At 35.9% G+C, this 19,481-nt stretch overlaps 1 protein-coding gene across 1 annotated transcript in view; it reads left to right on the top strand.

Moving 5' to 3' along the window:
* Positions 1 to 19,481, top strand: part of LOC148953629 (integrin alpha-PS1-like) — a 117,409-nt gene that overhangs the window by 24,151 nt on the left and 73,777 nt on the right. The window contains exons 2-3 of the mRNA XM_089087260.1: positions 2,755 to 2,882; positions 6,639 to 6,665. Coding sequence (XP_088943386.1) covers positions 2,755 to 2,882; positions 6,639 to 6,665 — 155 coding nt within the window. The remainder of the gene's footprint in view (positions 1 to 2,754; positions 2,883 to 6,638; positions 6,666 to 19,481) is intronic.

The following is a 19,481-nucleotide window of genomic DNA, read 5'->3' as shown; positions in this document are numbered from 1 at the left end:
CTCCCCTACATACACGAATGGATATCGCTAGAATATTTTAAGTGTAGGCTTTGTTATTTAAAAAATTGGACGCTACAATCAAAATTCTTTGATTGACATTTGCAAAAAAAAGGGGTAATAGATTTGTGAATTGGAGTGTAGGTTTGACATCACCAGGCACGTGCGAGGGAAATTTTTTGTTGGAGGGGGGGCTTAAAAAGGCAAAAATGGGTGAACTACATTAGTTTATAAGACGGATCGTGAAAATCCCAAGGTTTTGTGTACCAAGAATGGACCGGAGGTAGCCTCCCCTACATACACGAATGGATATCGCTAGAATATTTTAAGTGTAGGCTTTGTTATTTAAACAAAGCGTTTTGCAATTATTAAACAAAGCAATGTTATTTAAACAAAGCTGTTATTTAAAGGGGTCTTTCCCCCTTTTTTCGAAAATCAGCCAAATTTTCTCAGGCGCGTAACTTTTGATGGGTAGGATTAAACTTTATTAAACTTACATTTTTGAGATCAGAATTAAAATCTGATTCTTTTGGTGTGTCTATTGGTATCAAAATTACGTTTTTTCAAGGTTCAGTTTCTATTGAGCTGGGTCGCTCCTTACTTACAGTTCGTTCACACGAACTGTTTGACTAAAGGGCTAGCCAAGAAAAAAATCACTAATAATTCTACGTACGAGTACACGACAGCTTTTGTATTGTTCCGCAGCATGACATTGCTTCGCAATTTCTCCGCAGCATAGCTTCTGTTGTCTTACCTGCAAACAAGGGGGGGGTCCATTGTCCTTTCAAAAATCCGAAAAATGTTTGTACTGAAAATGCACTTTCAATAAAGACAAAAATAAAAAGATAAGAATGAAAAAAAATCGCATGAACGTAGTTGCGTTGATTGATAGCGTATCTACCAAATGGCAAGAGTAATGTTGTTCTGCAACATAGTAACCCCTGTTGGAATCGGTGTGTCTCAAAAATCGTTTTCTTGTGTTTCAGATGAATCATGGGAGGGAAGGAGAGGCATAGTGTTGGTCTATCTTTAGCGGGGATGGGGTAAAGTGTGTCTTTCCGAGAGGGCCGATACATCCCCCTTCCCATATAAATATGATGAGTCATGGTCTAAAAATGTGCTTTTTAACATTGTGGAAGAGCCAAAAGGAACAAAGAAGAAAAAAAAAATCTCAAAGCAGTACTGTTGCTCCGCAACACAATGACCTTTCCCTGGTGGACCTGGTTTGTCTATATAATCTATATAATTATGTCTATATAATTATGTCTCAAAAATTAATTCTTTCCACAAAAATCAGTACTAAAGCAAAATGAATATGCAGACAATATTATGGCTGCTCCGTAACAGAATAGTCTTACCCCAGTGGGATTACTCAATCAAGTCTCAATTTTTTGTTGTGCCAGGATAAACCGTAGGTGGGAGGTTTTTCACGTGTTTGGATAAGGATGTCCCGACACAAGGGGCTGAAAATCTCCCTATTTCCTGTAAAAGTGCGAAGAATGTACATCATCAAATTGTAAATGAAACAAAAGGAATGAAATTAGAAAACAAATCCCTAAGTAGAAGTGCATCTCCGCAAGACACTCACCTTAGTGGAATTGGTTTGTTGCAACGTCTCTCAAAAATCGTTTACTTTTTGCTGTGTTAATCTCTTAAGGCATTTGGGAAAGATGCTTAAAAATAAGGGCGTATTTCCTTTACAAATTCAAGTGGGTGGACAGGACAAACAGAAAGGCCATGATGAAATTGCAGATTTAGTTAAATTGAAACATGTAAGGAGGTAATTATGCAAATTCTGTCAGTCTCAGCTATGTTATCTTTGAAGCTATAGGCCTATTCCCATTTTAAAACGTTTTGTTTGATTGTGTATTTAGAATTGTGTCCTCAAGGGCTTAAAGACGTTCTAGATGTTTCAGCTTGGGAATTTTCCAAACATTAGAAAGGCTCCTGGAATAAGACTATGGTTCAAGTCATGTGTGTTGGCAGGCGGAAGGGGGAACAGGGGCAATGGTTTTCCCTGTGAAATAAGACATAAAGAAGTTTCTAAATATACACAAATGAGAAATATTACCGTTTAATGTTGGTAAAAACAAAGATACTAATAGAACTTATCCCCCCTCTCACGGGAAGGATTTCCTGGAGGGTTTTCGAAATTTGTCTACCATCTATCTCCCTTTTGGAATTGAATGCATTTGAATAAAAGTAAAATACAACATACTCTTACTCTATCCGTAACCCAGGAGCATTTCTATTGCCAATGAATACATAGATACATGGCGGTACGAACGGTAAGGGGGGGGGGCTTCGGAGCCCAGTAGCTGTTGTAGGCCTAATAACCTGGGGGACAATGTAGGCTACACCTAGATATACCAAGGTAATTAAAATAAAAGTAATTTAATATGAGATGCTAGAAAAACTAGGGGGTGGGGAAGCTATCCCTCCTGTCCAGACCTAGAACTGCCATTGTCGAAGACACCCTTCTTCCCTTGAAATCTTAAATTTTCTTGAGTTTCGGGGCTCTTCACATTCAAATTTGTTTTTTTACTATCCCCCCTTGATTTTTTATTATATCCCCATCCAGACAAATCCCTGCGTAAGTGTCTATATGGATATTTTTTTGTAGTTGATAGTCTGTTGTTTTTTTTAATAAAATCATTTTTCAGACTTGGATTCTTGTATCTTCTTTATCTTTTATGCCTATCTTCAATCAGGCTTCACTGATAGTTTTTTTAAAGCCCACTTTTTATTGTATTTTAGGATCCTTGTGGGTGCTCCGTTGGATCAGAATTTGCAGCCAGGTACAAACAGGTCAGGGGCCTTATGGAAATGTCCTCTGACGACCCAACATAAGGATTGTATACAAGTTGTAACAGATGGCCGAAGAGGTTAGTATTATGCTTGGCAGTTCTTTGGGTAAATCACCTGGCTTCAACCAAGAGGGGTCTATTAACTAAGTCGCGTGTCAGCTTCATAACACAACAAAAGAGGTCACCATGATGTTTTCAAGTTGAATGGCTTTTATGGTATTTCCTCCAAGGGAATATTAGGGACATTTGGATGGTATTGCACCTAGCATTTTTAAAGATACTAATTTATGATTGGAAGGAGCTTCTTGAAGCAGGGAGCTCGATTTCAAAAATGCTCTGCTCGGTATCACCTCCCTCTGATATATGATAAGACGGTAAAGTACAATCAAATTAAAAGATGTTATCTCTCATCTAGCGTGACTTTTCAGTAGGCTACTATGGTAAATAGATATGACTTTATTTTTTTTTTATAGTAGGGTGGACCATACACTCTAGATCGAGGCTTGCCTCAGAAGGCCTATTGCCTACAATCCTCCTCCCCGGGAAAAAAAACTTTTTACGGGCGTGGCGTATTTTCCAACAAAAAAACAAAAATCATTCAACATTTTTCAGGTAATAAAACCCACAAAGGCTCGATGACCTGTAAAGGAGAACTAATTATTTACTAATTAAAGGATTTATAATTATATAGCTAATTATTGGCATTATAGCAAATAACAAATAGACATGATTGTAAAATAAATAAAACAGTAAAAACAAAATTCGAACAAGCAGTGGTGTTTTACTATCTTTAATTCTTTTTAAAGGGAAAGTTAACCTTTTGCAAACGTTTGTGGCAAAATTTTGAAATTCAAGTAGCCAACTTAGTTTGTTTCGTTGTTTATTGGACCTTAAGGTCTTTTTCTACTTCATCTCGGTTTCTTTTATAGATGATCGATTTACTCGAATTTGGTTGAAAATTCTGTCTTTTGTTTTCATGTTTAACAACCTGTGAATAAATTTAAAATTAGTAGCCCCAGTAATTGTTTGATTCCCCTGTTGTCAGACAGGATCTCTGAGAATTGGGTGTCAAAATTGGGGACAATCGACCACATTAAAAAAAAAAAAAAAAAAAGTCAGTCCTGAATCTTTACATTTATGTTTCTCTCATGGCAAAGTTGCGGAATTTCACTAGAAGGGTTTTCAATTCCAAAAGAAGGCTTTATTTAGGAAAAGGAATATAGACATTTCTCTGGATATAATCCATTTATAGGGACTTGAAAGCTTGGTTTAGTCCTAAACTATTCTAGTGGAAATTTGAGTGAAATGTTTACGCGCTGAACTAGTTTTTTTTTTATCATTGTTTACGGAAAAGGTAGTTTTAAATCCACATATCATTCTTATTAAGGATTCAGTTTTGCATTTCTCATTTCTAAGTCTAGTTTTGATGACGGCGTAGCCTATATATTACTGTTTTTGCTGAAGTGTGGGTTTCCCATCCAAGCTCTCCGGAGACAAGGGGATGGAGTAATGTATAGAGCTATCTTTGATTATTAAGTTGATTTATTTATTCACTCTTCTATAGCAGTAATTGCAAGTTTACCCTAAACCTTCCTGGTTATGACAGCTTTCGCTGTATTTTTCACGGGCAGGGGCACCTTTGTTAAAGAATTGTAAAAATCATTCCCTCCCCCTACGTTTTCCTGAATTGGCACCCTGTTCTCAAGTTTGCCATGTTGATGTTTGATAATCCTTAAAAAGTATAATTCTGATAATTCTTTGCTGTTTGCTGACATGTGGGCATAATAATGCTAATTTGTCTATGGCCGATTATGGAAAAAGTTTGAAAAAAGTGGAGGAGAATCGAAAACACAAAGGGAAAACAAATCAATAGCAACATCTTAAACCAACACTATGAGTGAAGAAACACACGAATCAACCGACGAGATGGTCGGCAGACTTCATTTGTGCTGTCCTCGGTACTTTCAGAGTGAGGTGTTAACACTTCATTATATACTAGTTTGAACATCACTTAAAAGCTAGGGCCACACTGCTAGCTGATTCCCCACTGCGTCTGTCGGTATTTTTTTTCTTACGAATGAAATAACAGACACAATGACTAAATAAAATTAAGATGACTAAATAAAATTAAAGATATCAGAAAGTAAAATTTGGCAACAGAGTATGAGTTAATCTTCGAATTTACTAATGAAAAACTAACTATACCAGTGGCGATTCTTGCCTCTTATGTGCCCGGGGCAAAATATTGATTTTCACCCCCCCTATCTCCTATCGGATCCGCAACGATAGATAAAGCACACCGAAACCCCAAATACCGAAATGATATGACCTAAGGCGTCTAGCATCGCGGCACTTCAAAGAATAATTCAAGCTGGTAAAAAGACACCATGATCTCAGAACTGTGGAAAAATTGTCAATATGTTTTTGTTTTTTCATCAATTATTAATATTTAAGTTTGAAAGAAGTTTCATTACTTTGATGTTTTGTTTATGAACCTTTTTTCAGAGGCACCAATTGGGGAAGGTATCTGTTCCCCTTCCCCAGATTTTTTGCCCTCCCCAGATTTCAAATTCGGAAAAATAATTTTTTTGGCATTTATCATGAAAAAAATCATGAAAGATTTTCTACGGAAGAGATTAAGGTGGTCTGATCTTAGTATCGCTTCTGGCTAACGTAAAGAAAAATTATATAGTTCATCTTCTGTTACCGATATATCTAATAATAATACGATGGCTCGTATTCTTTGCCTCTAGTAATGGTTGGTGGCCCTTATATTGGGGTCGTTTCATGCTTAAAGGGTTGGTATAGTTAGCCAGGTTTACTTAGTTACCATTGAACATCAGCCACATTCCGTATACTTCAACTTACCAACTGATTTAAAAATTTAAATAACTCTTGAAAGTTTCAAATTAATCCCTAGTGCTTAGAAAATATGTATGCCTCGCAAGGTAACCATTGAACATCTTTCGAATTTAAACCGTTCACTGCAACTAATAAACGGTTCAAAATTTTATTCATCATTTACCGACTCTCAAGCTAATTTTCAAGTGCACTGTTTGTAACAGTTTATTAATGCTTCTGTTAATGTTTCTCAGTATTCGGGATAGACAAAAAGAAAACCCCGTAGAAAAAAAATGTTAAAATAGAATTTCATAACCGAGAGGCACGTAGGCAGAAGGATGGGATGCTTCGGGCCCGCCCTCTTTTCGAAATAGTAAGATTTTTGCAATTTTACCAACGTGTAATTCCCTAGCGCAGTGATTCATATCTGCAATAGTTTATATTTTTGTTTATTATGAAAATAAAAGTCGAGTAAAAAAAAATATCACGTAGGCCTATTATCCTCTTATTTTTCGAGTTCGCATCGCCCACACTCTTCCCCTGCTTCTTGCATACGTGCCTGACTGTCAATACCGAAAAACAGTTCTAAGGGTTTTTAGATAAGGTCAAGGCCTTTCCTTTCTCCTTGAATTGTTGTCCAAGGACAGAGTCTGGTCGTCATTACAAGCCTTATTTAAAGGGCTCTTTTCTTCTTCTTCTGTGATCTGTATCTGTAATCTTGTCAATCTGTCCTTTCTTAAGGAAAAGCCAGGGTTCGGTAAGAACAAAACAAGGGAGACTGATTTTCCTGTTCGTAAATATTTAGTCTTTGAATTTAGATTCAAGAATATGGAAGCAAAACATGAAGACCATCGACAAAACCTTTGTCTTGATAATGTATCCTCAAAAGAATACCAAGAAGGATATCTCGAGGTAAATTGACAACCCTGGCTGTTCCTCCGCTATTGTTATTTAAGACTTAAATTAACTTACTCTTTACTTTATTTCCTACAGATCCCGTTACTGGCCAATATCCGGAAAGTAAGTTTTCAGTCTCAAGTTACGTGCCTTCGCATGAGGTCAACACCTTAGGTTGTTCTTAATCTGCATATAGCAAATTTGCAGAACCTTTTCGCTTCTTCCTTGTCTGTCCTTTCCCTTGCATTTCTCTTTTTTATCCTTTATTCCTTACTTCTATTTGTTGCGTTGCCCATTTTTTTGTTCATCAAGTAGAACTTTTTATACAGCATGAATGTGATTTGGAGATAGGAATCGTAAGATGAAATCCATCAGTTTCTGTTTCAAAGTATCTGTTAAATGGTGTTTTATATGGACAATGCCTTGCCCTAGGGGCAGAGCTCTAAGTTCAACCCTCAAAATTGAAAAACTGGATCAAAATTATATTTTTTTCACTTGAGTAAGTAAAAAAAAACCTTTTTTGTAGTTGGCTCTTCTGCCCCTAAATTTGACCCTTCGCCCACCTGAATTAAAGTGACCCCTTATGTCTAACCGAAGGGCATCAGAAGATTTCTTGTGGTCGTAAAATGGAAAGAGCACTTTTTCAACTCGGGTATAAATACATGTGCAATCAATCAATGGGATTAGGTACATTTTAACACAGAAGCTTAAAACAGCAATCTCTCTTTTTCTCTTTGATTGCAACTTTATAAATTTTAGTCGTACCTGCAGATAGTTAAAGGGGAGAGGCTCTCCCCTGCCAAGATTTGTCGAGAGAACTTCTGGAAATAATGAATAATGGTAGCCTATAAACCACTTTTTATGTTTCAAAGCCCCTGGAACCCCCCCCCCCCCCCTGACGGCCAGACCTGTGTCTACCAATGTTGACACTTGACATAGAAGTTTTACCCCAGACTGCAATTGAAAAATCGTTTGAATCTAACACAACAGCAAAAAGAAAAGAAAAAAAGTCCGTTCAACCATTACAAAATGAGTCATAGAAATGAATGTCTCTTGTATATTCTCTTGTCTAATGTCTCTTGTGTACGATAAAAGTCAATTCATTAAAGTAATTTAAAGCTATTAGTCACGATAATTAATTTCGCATTTGGCTTGGATCTGTGCTGCATGAAATATTGCAAAACAAATAGATGGCTCACGGATCTTAAAATGCATAGAACTTAGTAATATTGTCTTTGTGTGGGCTCAAATTGTAATAGCCTTTATGTCTAAACCCATGATCTTGCCTTAAATCCCAAGGCCTCGAAAAATACCGTGCGATTCAATATTGCCGCATCGCAACCCCGTACTCCTTACTCAATTACCCTAATTCAGAAGGCTATTGTATTAAGGTGACTCCTGGCCCAAACAGACCAGGGGTGGCCAAACGGTTATCTAGCCCAGTGTTGGATCCAGCGGGCGAGTGGGACACCCCCCTAAAGTAGTCTAAAGTAGTGTAATTTACTTAATTAACGCAAGTTTGCGTTAATTAAAGTTGCTCCTAACACAAGTTTAACAGATCAACCTATTTTGCGCCCCCCCCTAGAACAAATCCTGGATCCGCCCCTGATCTTGCCCCCATGTTCCTCATTTACTTAACATAAGTTAAAAGACAAGCCTCTAATTTATAATTAGAATAATAAGATAATAATTAGATTACTATGTCTGATGAAAATAATAAGACAAACATAACTGAAATGGAACTATATAGCTTACCGCTCTGATCCAGTCCTAGTCACCAAACAACTCACTCGATTGAAATACAAATCCATTTCATACTGCACGTATTTTTTTTCCCTCGCTGCTGACAATTCCTCTCCCATGGCATCTTATAGCCTGAACATACTTCATTACAAAATTATATTTTTATTGTGTAATTATATATTTTGGTAAACTATGTTTTTTTTTATAGCTTCAGGGTCAGAGCCGCGATTTATTAAAATAGAATTTTGATTATTTATAAGTTTTCTGTTGCATTTATAAATGCAAGTTCTGAAACGTTCGTGGATTTTTTCTGGAGTAGCCTACATAGTTTTTATGTAATTATTCTCTTAATTTTTTCAGTTGAATATTTTCCAAAAAACTTGACAAAACTATGCCTGCAATATAAAACCCATTGCATTTTTGTTATCGTTTTCAATGCGTAAAAAAACAAACAAAAAACAAACAAAAAAAAACAAAAAAAACGGGAGATTATAAAATAAAAGTTCAAAATAGGGATAAAATCCTTTTTTAATAGACAGTGTATAGAAATTCACAAAAATTTTATCCCTATTTTGAAATTTTATTTTATCGTCATGGAAAGGCAGTGTCGTCTCCGAAATTATCAACGGGAGATTATTTGAAAATATTGGAAATTATATTTAGAGAATCTTCCCTTCCTCAGTCATTCCACCCTCCCTCCCTCACGAAGAAAATCTTTAACCCTTGTCCTATAGGATTCGCCCTACATGCACCAATGATCCCATCTTTCTATTGTAAAGCTAGGGACGTAAAAACTTGGCAAATAAAAGGGCAACGCAACAGCCTATATAATCTCGCCTTTATCATACTTCTGACGGGGTTTTGATTGAATGGGGGTCTGCTACGTTGGTATGTGACCGCTAGGATTCTTTATCTGATTAACTTAGTACTCTTGGTATAGAGTCCCTTTAGTTGTCAATGTTACCCCAGGGGGGTCTCGAATTTGGTTTATTGGTTGTATGTCGGTCGCTTGGAAAACGCCAGTTTCTTTTGGCATGGTGCATGGTGGATTTACACCGGGTTGATTGTTCCGGTCATTGGGTTGCACCTTTTTGTGGGTGATTTGAACATTTGCTTGCTCGGGCTGCCAGGTTTGTGCTTACTTTGTGCTATTTTATGTCCTGTTATTTATATGATGTCGTAATAGTTCTAACCGTGTGTCACCGATGAATGTTGGTTTCGATTGTAATATTTATTGTTAGTATGTTTGATAGGGAAAGTGTGCATTTGTAAAGTCGCTCGTCAACACGTCGGGTGTCAAAAAAAAAATGTAACTTATGTAGACACGAATACAGATATACAAACGCAAAAACAGTAAGGTAATATTTAAAATAGGCCCAAATCTTTGAGGAATTTAAATAATCTTGGATTTGGGGAAAGAGAAGAGTGCCTGAAACCCAACCCCCGCCCTAAGGACTAAGAGCCTGATTAGTTAAATTAACCGGGAAATATATAAAAATAAAATTTCAAATAGTTTTGTCTGAGTAATTTAGTGTGAAATCATTTCATTTAAAATTATGTTAGAACATACAGTGAAAATTAATAAAAGCTGTACTACATGCGATATTTTAATGAATCTATAGTTATTATTAAAAATTTTTGTTGAATAAAGTTTTTACCAAAGTTAAGAAAGTACATTATACATTTGGTAAAATTCGCTTAGCTACTTTTGCTATCTTAGAAAGCGGCTAAGTTAAGAAAATGAAACTTTCAGGGGTGGGTCTACATACAAAAATACGTCCCGGGAAGGTATTTTAAAGTACCTACCTCCACTCCTTTCTCTCTAGAGGGCAGTGACCTTTGATGACCTTTAAAAATCATTATATTATAGAATTGAAACCTTGCAAAACAGATCCTCTGCTTAAATGAAGTACAAGAAAACTGTTTTCAGCTTCACGACTTTGCTCACTCCAAATTTAGAATATTTCAACGATCTGCAAATATATTGCCTAAATTTAGAAAAAAAAACCCATTGATATGGCTTAGAATTATGCTCAAATAACAGGAATTGCATTTTTCAGAACTAAAACTAGAAAAAAAACTGATAACTGAAAATCAAGGTAAAATTTCGTCAAAATTTCAATAGGCATGTCAAGTAGGCAAATTTCTAAGACTTGAAAATCAGAATAGGGTTAACATAGAAGCTTGGCAATATCTTCCAAAAGTATGTTTTTGGCCCTGGATTCATTATTGAGAGTTTCATTTCCTAAACTAACCCCTTTCCAAGATAGCAAAAAGGGGCTAAACTAGAATTTAACTAGAATTAATACAAAACAATGGTTTTAGCATCAGTAACTTTTAAAATAATAATTCTTAAGACTTATTTAGATGCCACGTGTGGCCTAATTCTTTGGACGATTAAATTGGTTAATTTTTACAGTTTTTGCGTATAGCCTACCAATAAAGTTTAATTTTGCTTAATTTGCTAAGTTTAATTTTGCTCCATTAAAGGCTGTTCTAACGAGGAGGGGCAGAGAATTCCGCCCTTGGTGCCATGGTTGACCGAGGTACGAAAAGATTTCAAAAGTTCATTGCGTTAGCTTTTTTTTTACTTTCCATGGAATTTTTCCGGCGTCCGGGAGGGGCACCGAGGCTTATTATAGCCTAGGTACTACCAAATTTTGGAATGGCCGTAGCTCCATTGCTGAAAGGAAATTGTTCCCTTTTGCTGAAAGATAAGAAGACAGATAAACTTTTAGGGAGAATCAAGCGTGTCTTGACCGCTACTTGGATTAGACGCAACTATGTATCACCCTGAAGAAATTCCTTGATTTCATTTGTTGATATCAATTTTCTGCTGTATTATTGCTTCCTATTAAAATGCTTGTCGTCTCTCCACAATTAAAAGTTTATTTAGTATCTTCGAGAAGAAAACAAAATACTTGTTTCTTATTCAATTTCTGCTTGTTTGAACTGACGAGAAAAATCGCAGGCCTAATTGACAAAAAAACGGTTCAATGGTTTCTGTCATTTATTTGGTAGAAATTAGTTTCAGATTAAAAAAAAAATGATATTGCTAAAAAAAAAGTGTTCTTGGTCCCTCCTAAAAAATCCCCCCCTTACCCAGGGCAAATTTAATAAGAATTTTATGGTAAAACAAAGCAATTTCATCGAATTTGTAGTTTTCAAGCGGTTCGTGGTAACGAACTGTAAGTAAGGAGCGACTCGGCTTAATAGTAACCCAAACTCTAAAGAGCGGGATTTTGATACCAATAGATACATCAAAAGAATCAGATTTTTATGTTGATTTCAAATATATAAATTTCATCAATTTTAGTCTTGACCATCAACAGTTACTTGTTTGAGAAAATTTACCTAATTTTCGAAAAAAAGGGAGAAACAACCCCTAAAAGTCGAAGGACTTTAATGAAAATCACACCATCAGATTTAGCATATTAGAGAACCCTACTACAGAAGTTTCAAGCTCCTATCTGCAAAAATGTGGAATTTTGCATTTTTGCCAGAAGAACGATCACGGATGCGTGTTTATTTGTTTTTTCTTGTTTTTGTTTTTTTTTATTCCCAGGGGTGATCGTATCGATCCAGTATTCCTAGAATATCGTGAGAGGGCTCATTCGAACTGAAATTAAAAGTTCTTGTTCCCTTTTTAAGTGACCAAAAAAATTAGAGGGCAACTTGGCCCCCTCCCATGCTCATTTTTTTACCGAAGCTACCCAATCAAAATTTTGAGATAGCCATTTTGTTCAGCATTGTCGAAAATCTAATAAGTATGTCTTTTAGGATGACTTAATCCCCCAAAGTCCCGGGGGAAGGGCTGCAAGTTATGAACTTTGCCCATTGTTTACATATGGTATTGCTTATTGGAAAGTATGCAGACGTTTTCAGGAATGATTTTTTCTAGTGGGGCGGGGGTCTGGGGAGGATCTTTTCATGGAGGATGTTTCCTTGGGCGAAGGGACATTTCTATGAAGGGGGTGCCGGATTTCCCATCATTATTTTAAAAATGATATCTTATCTTATTTTAAAAATGATCAGAAATTAAATAAGAAAAACTATTTTTTTCAACTGAAAGTAAGGAGCAATATTAAAACTTAAGACGAACAGAAATTATTACGTATATGAGGGGGTTCGCCCGGAGTCAATTCCTCGCCCTTTACGCTAAAGTTCCTTTTAGTACTTTCAAAATATATTCTGATTAACCGGCCTTTGTGATTCAGGGGTTTGTGATTCGAACAAAATTGGAACTTTAGCGTAAAGTGCAAGGTATTGACTAGGTGGCAAATTCCCTAATATACGTAATAAAAACATACGAATATAAAAGTTCGTTACGTAAGTTACGTCAGAACAAAATTAAGAGAAAGCCATTTAGCCAAAAAAAGTAAAATTAATATGGAAATTTCGTTTTAATTATTCATTTACGGTGAGCCAAAATTAAAGCTGCATTAATTCAAAAACGTTCAGAAATAAAATAAAAAGAACGAGTTTTTTAAACTGAAAGTAAGGAGCGACATTAAAACTTAAAGCGAACAGAAATTATTCCGTATATGAAAGGGGATGTTCCCTCCTCAACGCCTCGCTCTTTACGCTAAAGTTTTTTATTGTTTTAAAAAATAGCGTTACGAGAAAGAGTCTAAATTTAGCGTAAAGAGCGACACGTTGAGGAAGGGACAGCCCCTTTCATATACGGAATAATTTCTGTTTGTTTTAAGTTTTAATGTCGCTCCTTACTTTCAGTTTAAAAAACTTGTTGTTTTTATAGATAACAATCGCAATTGACAAAAAAGCAGTTCAATGATTTTTGTTACTTACTTGGGTAGCGGTTTTGCAATTACCTATGATTTTGGCTAGCTATTATTTTTGAATTTTGTGTGGTTGATCAATCAAATGTGGTTTTTGATTCTGGGTGTACAATTGCTATTTAAACCTTGTAAATCCAGTGTCTGTTTATTTTTATTTATTCAATTTATTTACTGCATTGCAACAGATGATAAAAAATTGAAAAAGAAATATTGGACATAACAATTTTATGTTCAAAATTTAGTAATTGTCCTTTTAACTTGACTTTTCTCTTAACTTAAAACTTGTCTAAAGAGGTCAGGTCAAGAGACTCACCTGCCCACATTTCTGGTCATAGGCTAATTGGTTTTGTTTTTTTCTTCAGCGTTAGTAAAATATGGACTTCGAATACCCTCTGTGCCAGCGGGTTGTAAAAGTACAAGATTTCAACATTTTTTAAGATACCAAAACAGAAAAAAGCCCTTTTGACGTTTCCCTCAGAAATTTTAATTACCTGCTGTAACGTGGAGGAACACATATAACAATTACACAAAAAATACATTGAAACGAAAATAACGACCGCCTAAGACTCAATTATTTATCCTACACTACAGTTGAACGAATGGAAAAAAATAATTACCAAAATAATCTAGAAGACTGAACTGGTGAAAAATAAAGGTAAAAGAGCAAAAATATGTTAGGCTAATAAGAGATAAAACATAAAAAGAGGGGCTCATCTCCTGATTTATGTGAGAATTTGCCACACTCCCTGTAAAAGTTAAAAAAAAAGTAGCCTAAAATCATGCTTTCCAATTTTGATACAAAGAATATCCCTCCGATGCAACATCCGTCTCTATGTTCAGATCACAGTTTATATAATATACTTATAAGTAGAGAGGGAGGTGCTACTCTGATCACGCACCCCTGCTGCCACCTATAACTTTTTTTACATAATTCATGGATGGTTATGTGTGTCGGTCGATTTATTTGATGTTTTTCATGGATGTTTAATGGTTTTTGTCAGTGAGAATTTGAAAAACAGGAACTTTGTCACATTTATGGATGTCAACAGCAATTCATGTCTGTTATATGGTTTTCTCAGTGAGAATGAAAAAACAGGAATTTTCTCACTTGGAAAAACTTGAATTTTCTCACATGGAAAACCATAAACCACGTGGTCCTGTCACGAGTAGCACCTGTGAACTTGATTTACATAATCGCTAGGGGAAATTATTGATTCACGAAGGGGAGAATTAAGAAACATTAAGGCTTCTTTAATCTTAGGTCTGAGGGATAAACGTTCTTTAGGTCAGAGAGAAAAATTAATATTCTATTTTTAAATAGGGCTTCATTGATCTTTAGTGTCAGGAATTATAATTGACATCACATGTTATATTGGAATTATGCGGGAGTCTAAAGAGATAGAAATTCTATTTTTAAATACGGCTTCACGGAGCTTTAAGTCGGAGAGATAAATTGATATTCTAACGAAACCCTAATAGTTTAGCTAGGAAAATTTATGAGATGAAGAGATTAACGTAGGAAAGGGTTTCCTAGAAATTTGAAATGCGTTAGCGCATAGATGCAAAACAAAAGGAACACGCTGAAATTACGTTTAGAGATTATTTGGGCGAAACCGTTTTATCCATTTTATGGGATTATTTCGGCGAAACAGTTAGAGACATTTTGAAAGAAGATTTTAGGAAAGGTTTTAGAAGAGAATTTGAGGGTGAAACTCTGTGGTCGTTATAATACACACGTTCCATTTGAACAGTGTTGTGAGGTCCTCTACCCCAACCCCAAAGGGTTCCGATCCCCCACCACAACCCCGAAGGAAGCCCCCGGTACTCAAAGGTCCCCCAAGCTCCCATAGAGCCCCAGCCCCCCAAACGCCCTCCTCAGACCCTCAAAGGCCCTCCTCTGGTCCTCAAAGGGCCCCCGGACCTCCAAAGGGCACCCCGGACCCCAAAGGCCCTCCCCCGGTCCTCAAAGATCCCCCGGGCTCCCAAAGAGCCACCGGCGCCCCCAAAGACCCACCCAGACCCCCAAAGGCCATCCCCGGGCCCCCCAAAGGCCCATCGAGCTCCCAAAGGACCAACGGGGTCCCAAAGGCCCTACACCGGTCCCCAAATGTCCCCCAGGCCCCCAACTGTCCCCCCGGACCCCCAAAGGCCCTCCCCCGGCCCCAAAGGGCCCACCGGCACCCAAAGGACCAAGCAATCCGCAAGTGTCCCCCAGACTCCCAAAGGCCCCCCTGTGCCCCAAAGGCCCTCCCCCGGTCCCCAAAGGCCCCCCGGGCCCGAGAAGCGCCGCCGGGATGCGCCGTGGGCCCGGAAAGCACCGCAGGATTTGCCGCAGGGATGCACCGCGGGTCATGACAGTGCCATGGGGGATGCGCCGCAGGGAGGCACCGCAGGAAAGCGCCGCAGGATGCGCCGCAGGGATGCGCCGCAAAAAAAAGTAAACTAAAAAGTAAAAATTTCGAAATGTTATCCCCCAAACGCCCTCCTCAGACCCCCAAAGGCCCTCCCCTGGTCCTCAAAGGTCCCTCGGGCTCCCAAAGGGGCAACCGGCCCCCCAAGGGTCCCCCAAACACCCTCCCTGGGCCCCCCAAAGAGTCCCCTCTCCATTTTTTTTAATACTTTTTTATGGCTTTATTATATCTTTTCTGAACAAGATCCATTCATAATGTCATTCCTAAGCCCATTTTCCACCCTCAAAGAGTCCCCTCCCCTATTCGTAAATACTTTCTTGAATTTTTTAACATGGTATTTTTTTAACTTTTTTACGTATCTTAAAATGACATGAAATATGCTTACGGCTCTACCAATCATACTCTGTGTTTGTTCATCGACACGACATGGCTTTCCCACTGGTACTCTATGGCAGGTTATCGACACTACCTAGTTTATTGCATGCATTAAATCAGTATTTTTTACGCAGTGGAAGGATAAACACACAATTCATATCTGTAAAAAAGTGAGGATGAATTATTCAATGAACGTATGTGCACATGATAAAATCATTGTCGTATTGAATACTGACAAGGAGAAATACCTGAACTATGAAACGAGTGCAAGCGGTAACACTATTGGAAATGTATGCATGCGTTGTCATGACAGCGAGAAGTTAGATTTCTTTGGAGTACCCAAGAATTTCAATCGTGTAAACGGTGGATATTCAAGAGTATCATTACCAGAGAAATTAATGCTCAAAGAGAATGCAAACTTAAAAATAATTGTCGATGATCGGGGACAACTCCTTGCTAGGGTTTCTGGTAACACATTACCTGTTGATAAATCCTATCATCATCTTTCCGGAATTAGCATTTTAAAGAGAACAAGAAGGAGAAGACAAGCATACTCCTGCAATAATGTCATTAATCATATCTTGTCAATATGACAAAACTGACATATATGTAAAAATAATGTGACAGTAGACAGTGAAATCACAGGCAGAATAAAAAGGACATTAGCAGACAATATCATCAATGAATATAAAGATGAATTGACGGAAAGTGAAGCGCAAGTGTACTAATAATGTGTAATAATGTATTTAACGTATTTTTATATTAATATTCTACATGTCATTATTTCATTAAAAATATTTTATGCGTTATTTTGTTAAGTTTTCATTATTTTAGGGTATGCTAGAACGTCAAACGTTCAGAATATCTATTGAAAAGATCAGAGATGAAAGAAAAAGAATTTTTTGAGATAAAGATACTACTAGCATGCTCAATTTTTCATAGAAGATGGAAAAGTTCAAGATCTCTTCTGAATTTTACCAAAGAACACAATTCACTTCTAATTTCACCAGAGAAAATAAAATGCTTCCACTTCAGTTTAAGTTCACCGAGACATAAAAAATTTAAAGTTCACTTCTAAATTTTTCTGTAGAAGATAGGAAAAGTTATGCTATGATTATTATTATTTTCCATGGAGATAAAAAGTTTCACTTTAATTCTAAATTTTCTTAAATTCAATTCCGACCTTTCTTAAAGAGTCAAATTTAAAGTTATGTTCTAAATATTTCCCCGGAAGACGAAAAGTTCAACTTCGATTCTGAAATTTTATCAATGAAAATGAAATAAGCTATTGATCATTTCTATTTTCCCAAAATAATAAAAAAATTTTCCCCTTCACTTCAGATTTTTCTCAAACAGATGAAAAAATTTGAAATACTTTTCCAAATTTTTCATAGAAGATAGAAAAGTTCAAGTTCTCTTCTGAATTTTATAAATAAAAATGAAATAAGTTACAGATCAATTCTAATTTCACAAGCGAAAATAAAAAGCTTCCACGTCAGTTTTAAGTTCACAAAGAAATAAAAAATTTTAAGTTCACTTCTAAATTTTTCCGTAGAAGATAGGAAAAGTTATCCTATGATTGTGTTTATTTTCCATGAAGATAAAAAGTTTCACTTTAATTCTAAATTTTCTTAAATTCAATTCCAACCTGTCTCAAAGAGTCAAATTTAAAGTTCTGTTCTAAATATTTCCCCGGGAGAAGAAAAGTTCAACTTCGATTCTGAATTTTCTCAATGAAAATGAAATAAGTTATTGATCATTTCTATTTTCCCAAAATAAATATAAAAATTTTCCACTTCAGTTCAGATTTTTCTCAAACAGATGAAAAATTTAAAATACTGTTCCAAATTTTTCATAGAAGATAGAAAAGTTCAAGTTCTCTTCTGAATTTTAATAAAGAACAAAATTCAATTCTAATTTCACCAGAGAGATAAAAAGCGTACACATCAGTTTTAAGTTCACCAAGACATAAAAAATTTTTAAGTTCAATTCTTAATTTTTTCGAAAAAGAAAGGAAAAGTTATCCTATGATTGTGATTATTTTCCATGAAGATAAAAATTTTCACTTTAATTCTAAATTATCGTCAATTCAGTTCCGTTCGTTCTCGAAGAGTCAAATTTAAAGTTCTGTTCTAAATATTTTCCTGGGAGAAGAAAAGTTCAACTTCGATTCTGAATTTTCTCAATGAAAATGAAATAAGTTATTGATCATTTCTATTTTCCCAAAATAAATATAAAAATTTTCCACTTCAGTTCAGATTTTTCTCAAACAGATGACAAAATTTAAAATACTCTTCCAAAATTTTCATAGAAGTTAAAAAAGTTCAAGTTCTCTTCAGAATTTTACCAAAGAACACAATTCAATTCTAATTTCACCAGAGAAAACAAAAATCTTCCACGTCAGTTCTTTATTTCACAAAGACATAAAGAAATTTAAAGTTCAATTTTAAATTTTTCGGAGGAAGATAGGAAAAGTTATACTATGATTGTAATTATTTTCCATGAAGATGAAAAGTTTCACTTTAATTCTAATTTTCTTAAATCCTGAAATGACATGAAATATGCTTACGGCTCTGCCAATCGTACTCTGTGCTTGCTCATGGACACGACGCGGCTTTCCCACTGGTACTCTATGGCAGGTTATCGACACTACCTAGTTTATTGCATTCATTAAATCAGTATTTTTTACGCAGTGGAAGGATAAACACACAATTCATATCTGTAAAAAAGTGAGGATGAATTATTCGACGAGCGTATGTGCACATGATAAAATCATTGTCGTATTGAATGCTGACAAGGAGAAATACCTGAACTATGAAACGAGTGCAAGCGGTAACACTATTGGAAATGTATGCATGCATTGTCATGACAGCGAGAAGTTAGATTTCTTTGGACTATCGAAATCATTCAAAATTGCTCAAGGTGGATATGCGAGAGTGAGAGCACCAGAGATGATAGTGCTAAAGGAGAATACCAACTTAAAAATAATTGTCGATGATCGAGGGCAACTCCTTGCTTACAGTTCTGGTATCACGATACCTATTGATAGATCCTATTCCCATCGTTTTGGTATTACTATTCAAATGAAAGCAAAGAAGAAAAGAAAGGCCTACTGCTGCACTAATGTAATAAATCATATCATGTCTACCTGCCAGAACTGCCATCTATGTAAAAATAATGTGAGAATAGACAGTGAAATCACATGCAGAATAAAAATGACATTAGCAGACAATATCATAAATGAATATAAAGATGAATTGACGGAAAGTGAAGCGCAAGTGTACTAGTAATGTGTAATAATGTATTTAACGTATTTATATATTAATATTCTACATCTCATTATTTCATTAAAAATATTTTATGCATTATTTTGTTAAGTGTTCATTATTTTAGGGTATGCTAGAACGTCAAACGCTCAGAATATCTATTAAAAAGGTCAGAGATGAAAGAAAAAAAATTTTTAGAGATAAAGATACTACTACCAGACTCAATGTTTCATAGAAGATAGAAAAGTTCAAGATCTCTTCTGAATTTTACCAAAAAACACGATTCAATTCTAATTCCACCAGAGAAAACAAAAATCTTCCACTTTAGTTTATTATTTCACAAAG

This window comes from Artemia sp. Qi Xiang Cuo, chromosome 3 (assembly GCF_049724085.1).
Source record: "Artemia sp. Qi Xiang Cuo chromosome 3, ASM4972408v1, whole genome shotgun sequence".
Lineage (NCBI taxonomy): Eukaryota > Metazoa > Arthropoda > Branchiopoda > Anostraca > Artemiidae > Artemia > Artemia sp. Qi Xiang Cuo.
Note: the sequence above shows the minus strand (reverse complement) of the source record. Positions and strands in the feature narration are given on the sequence as shown.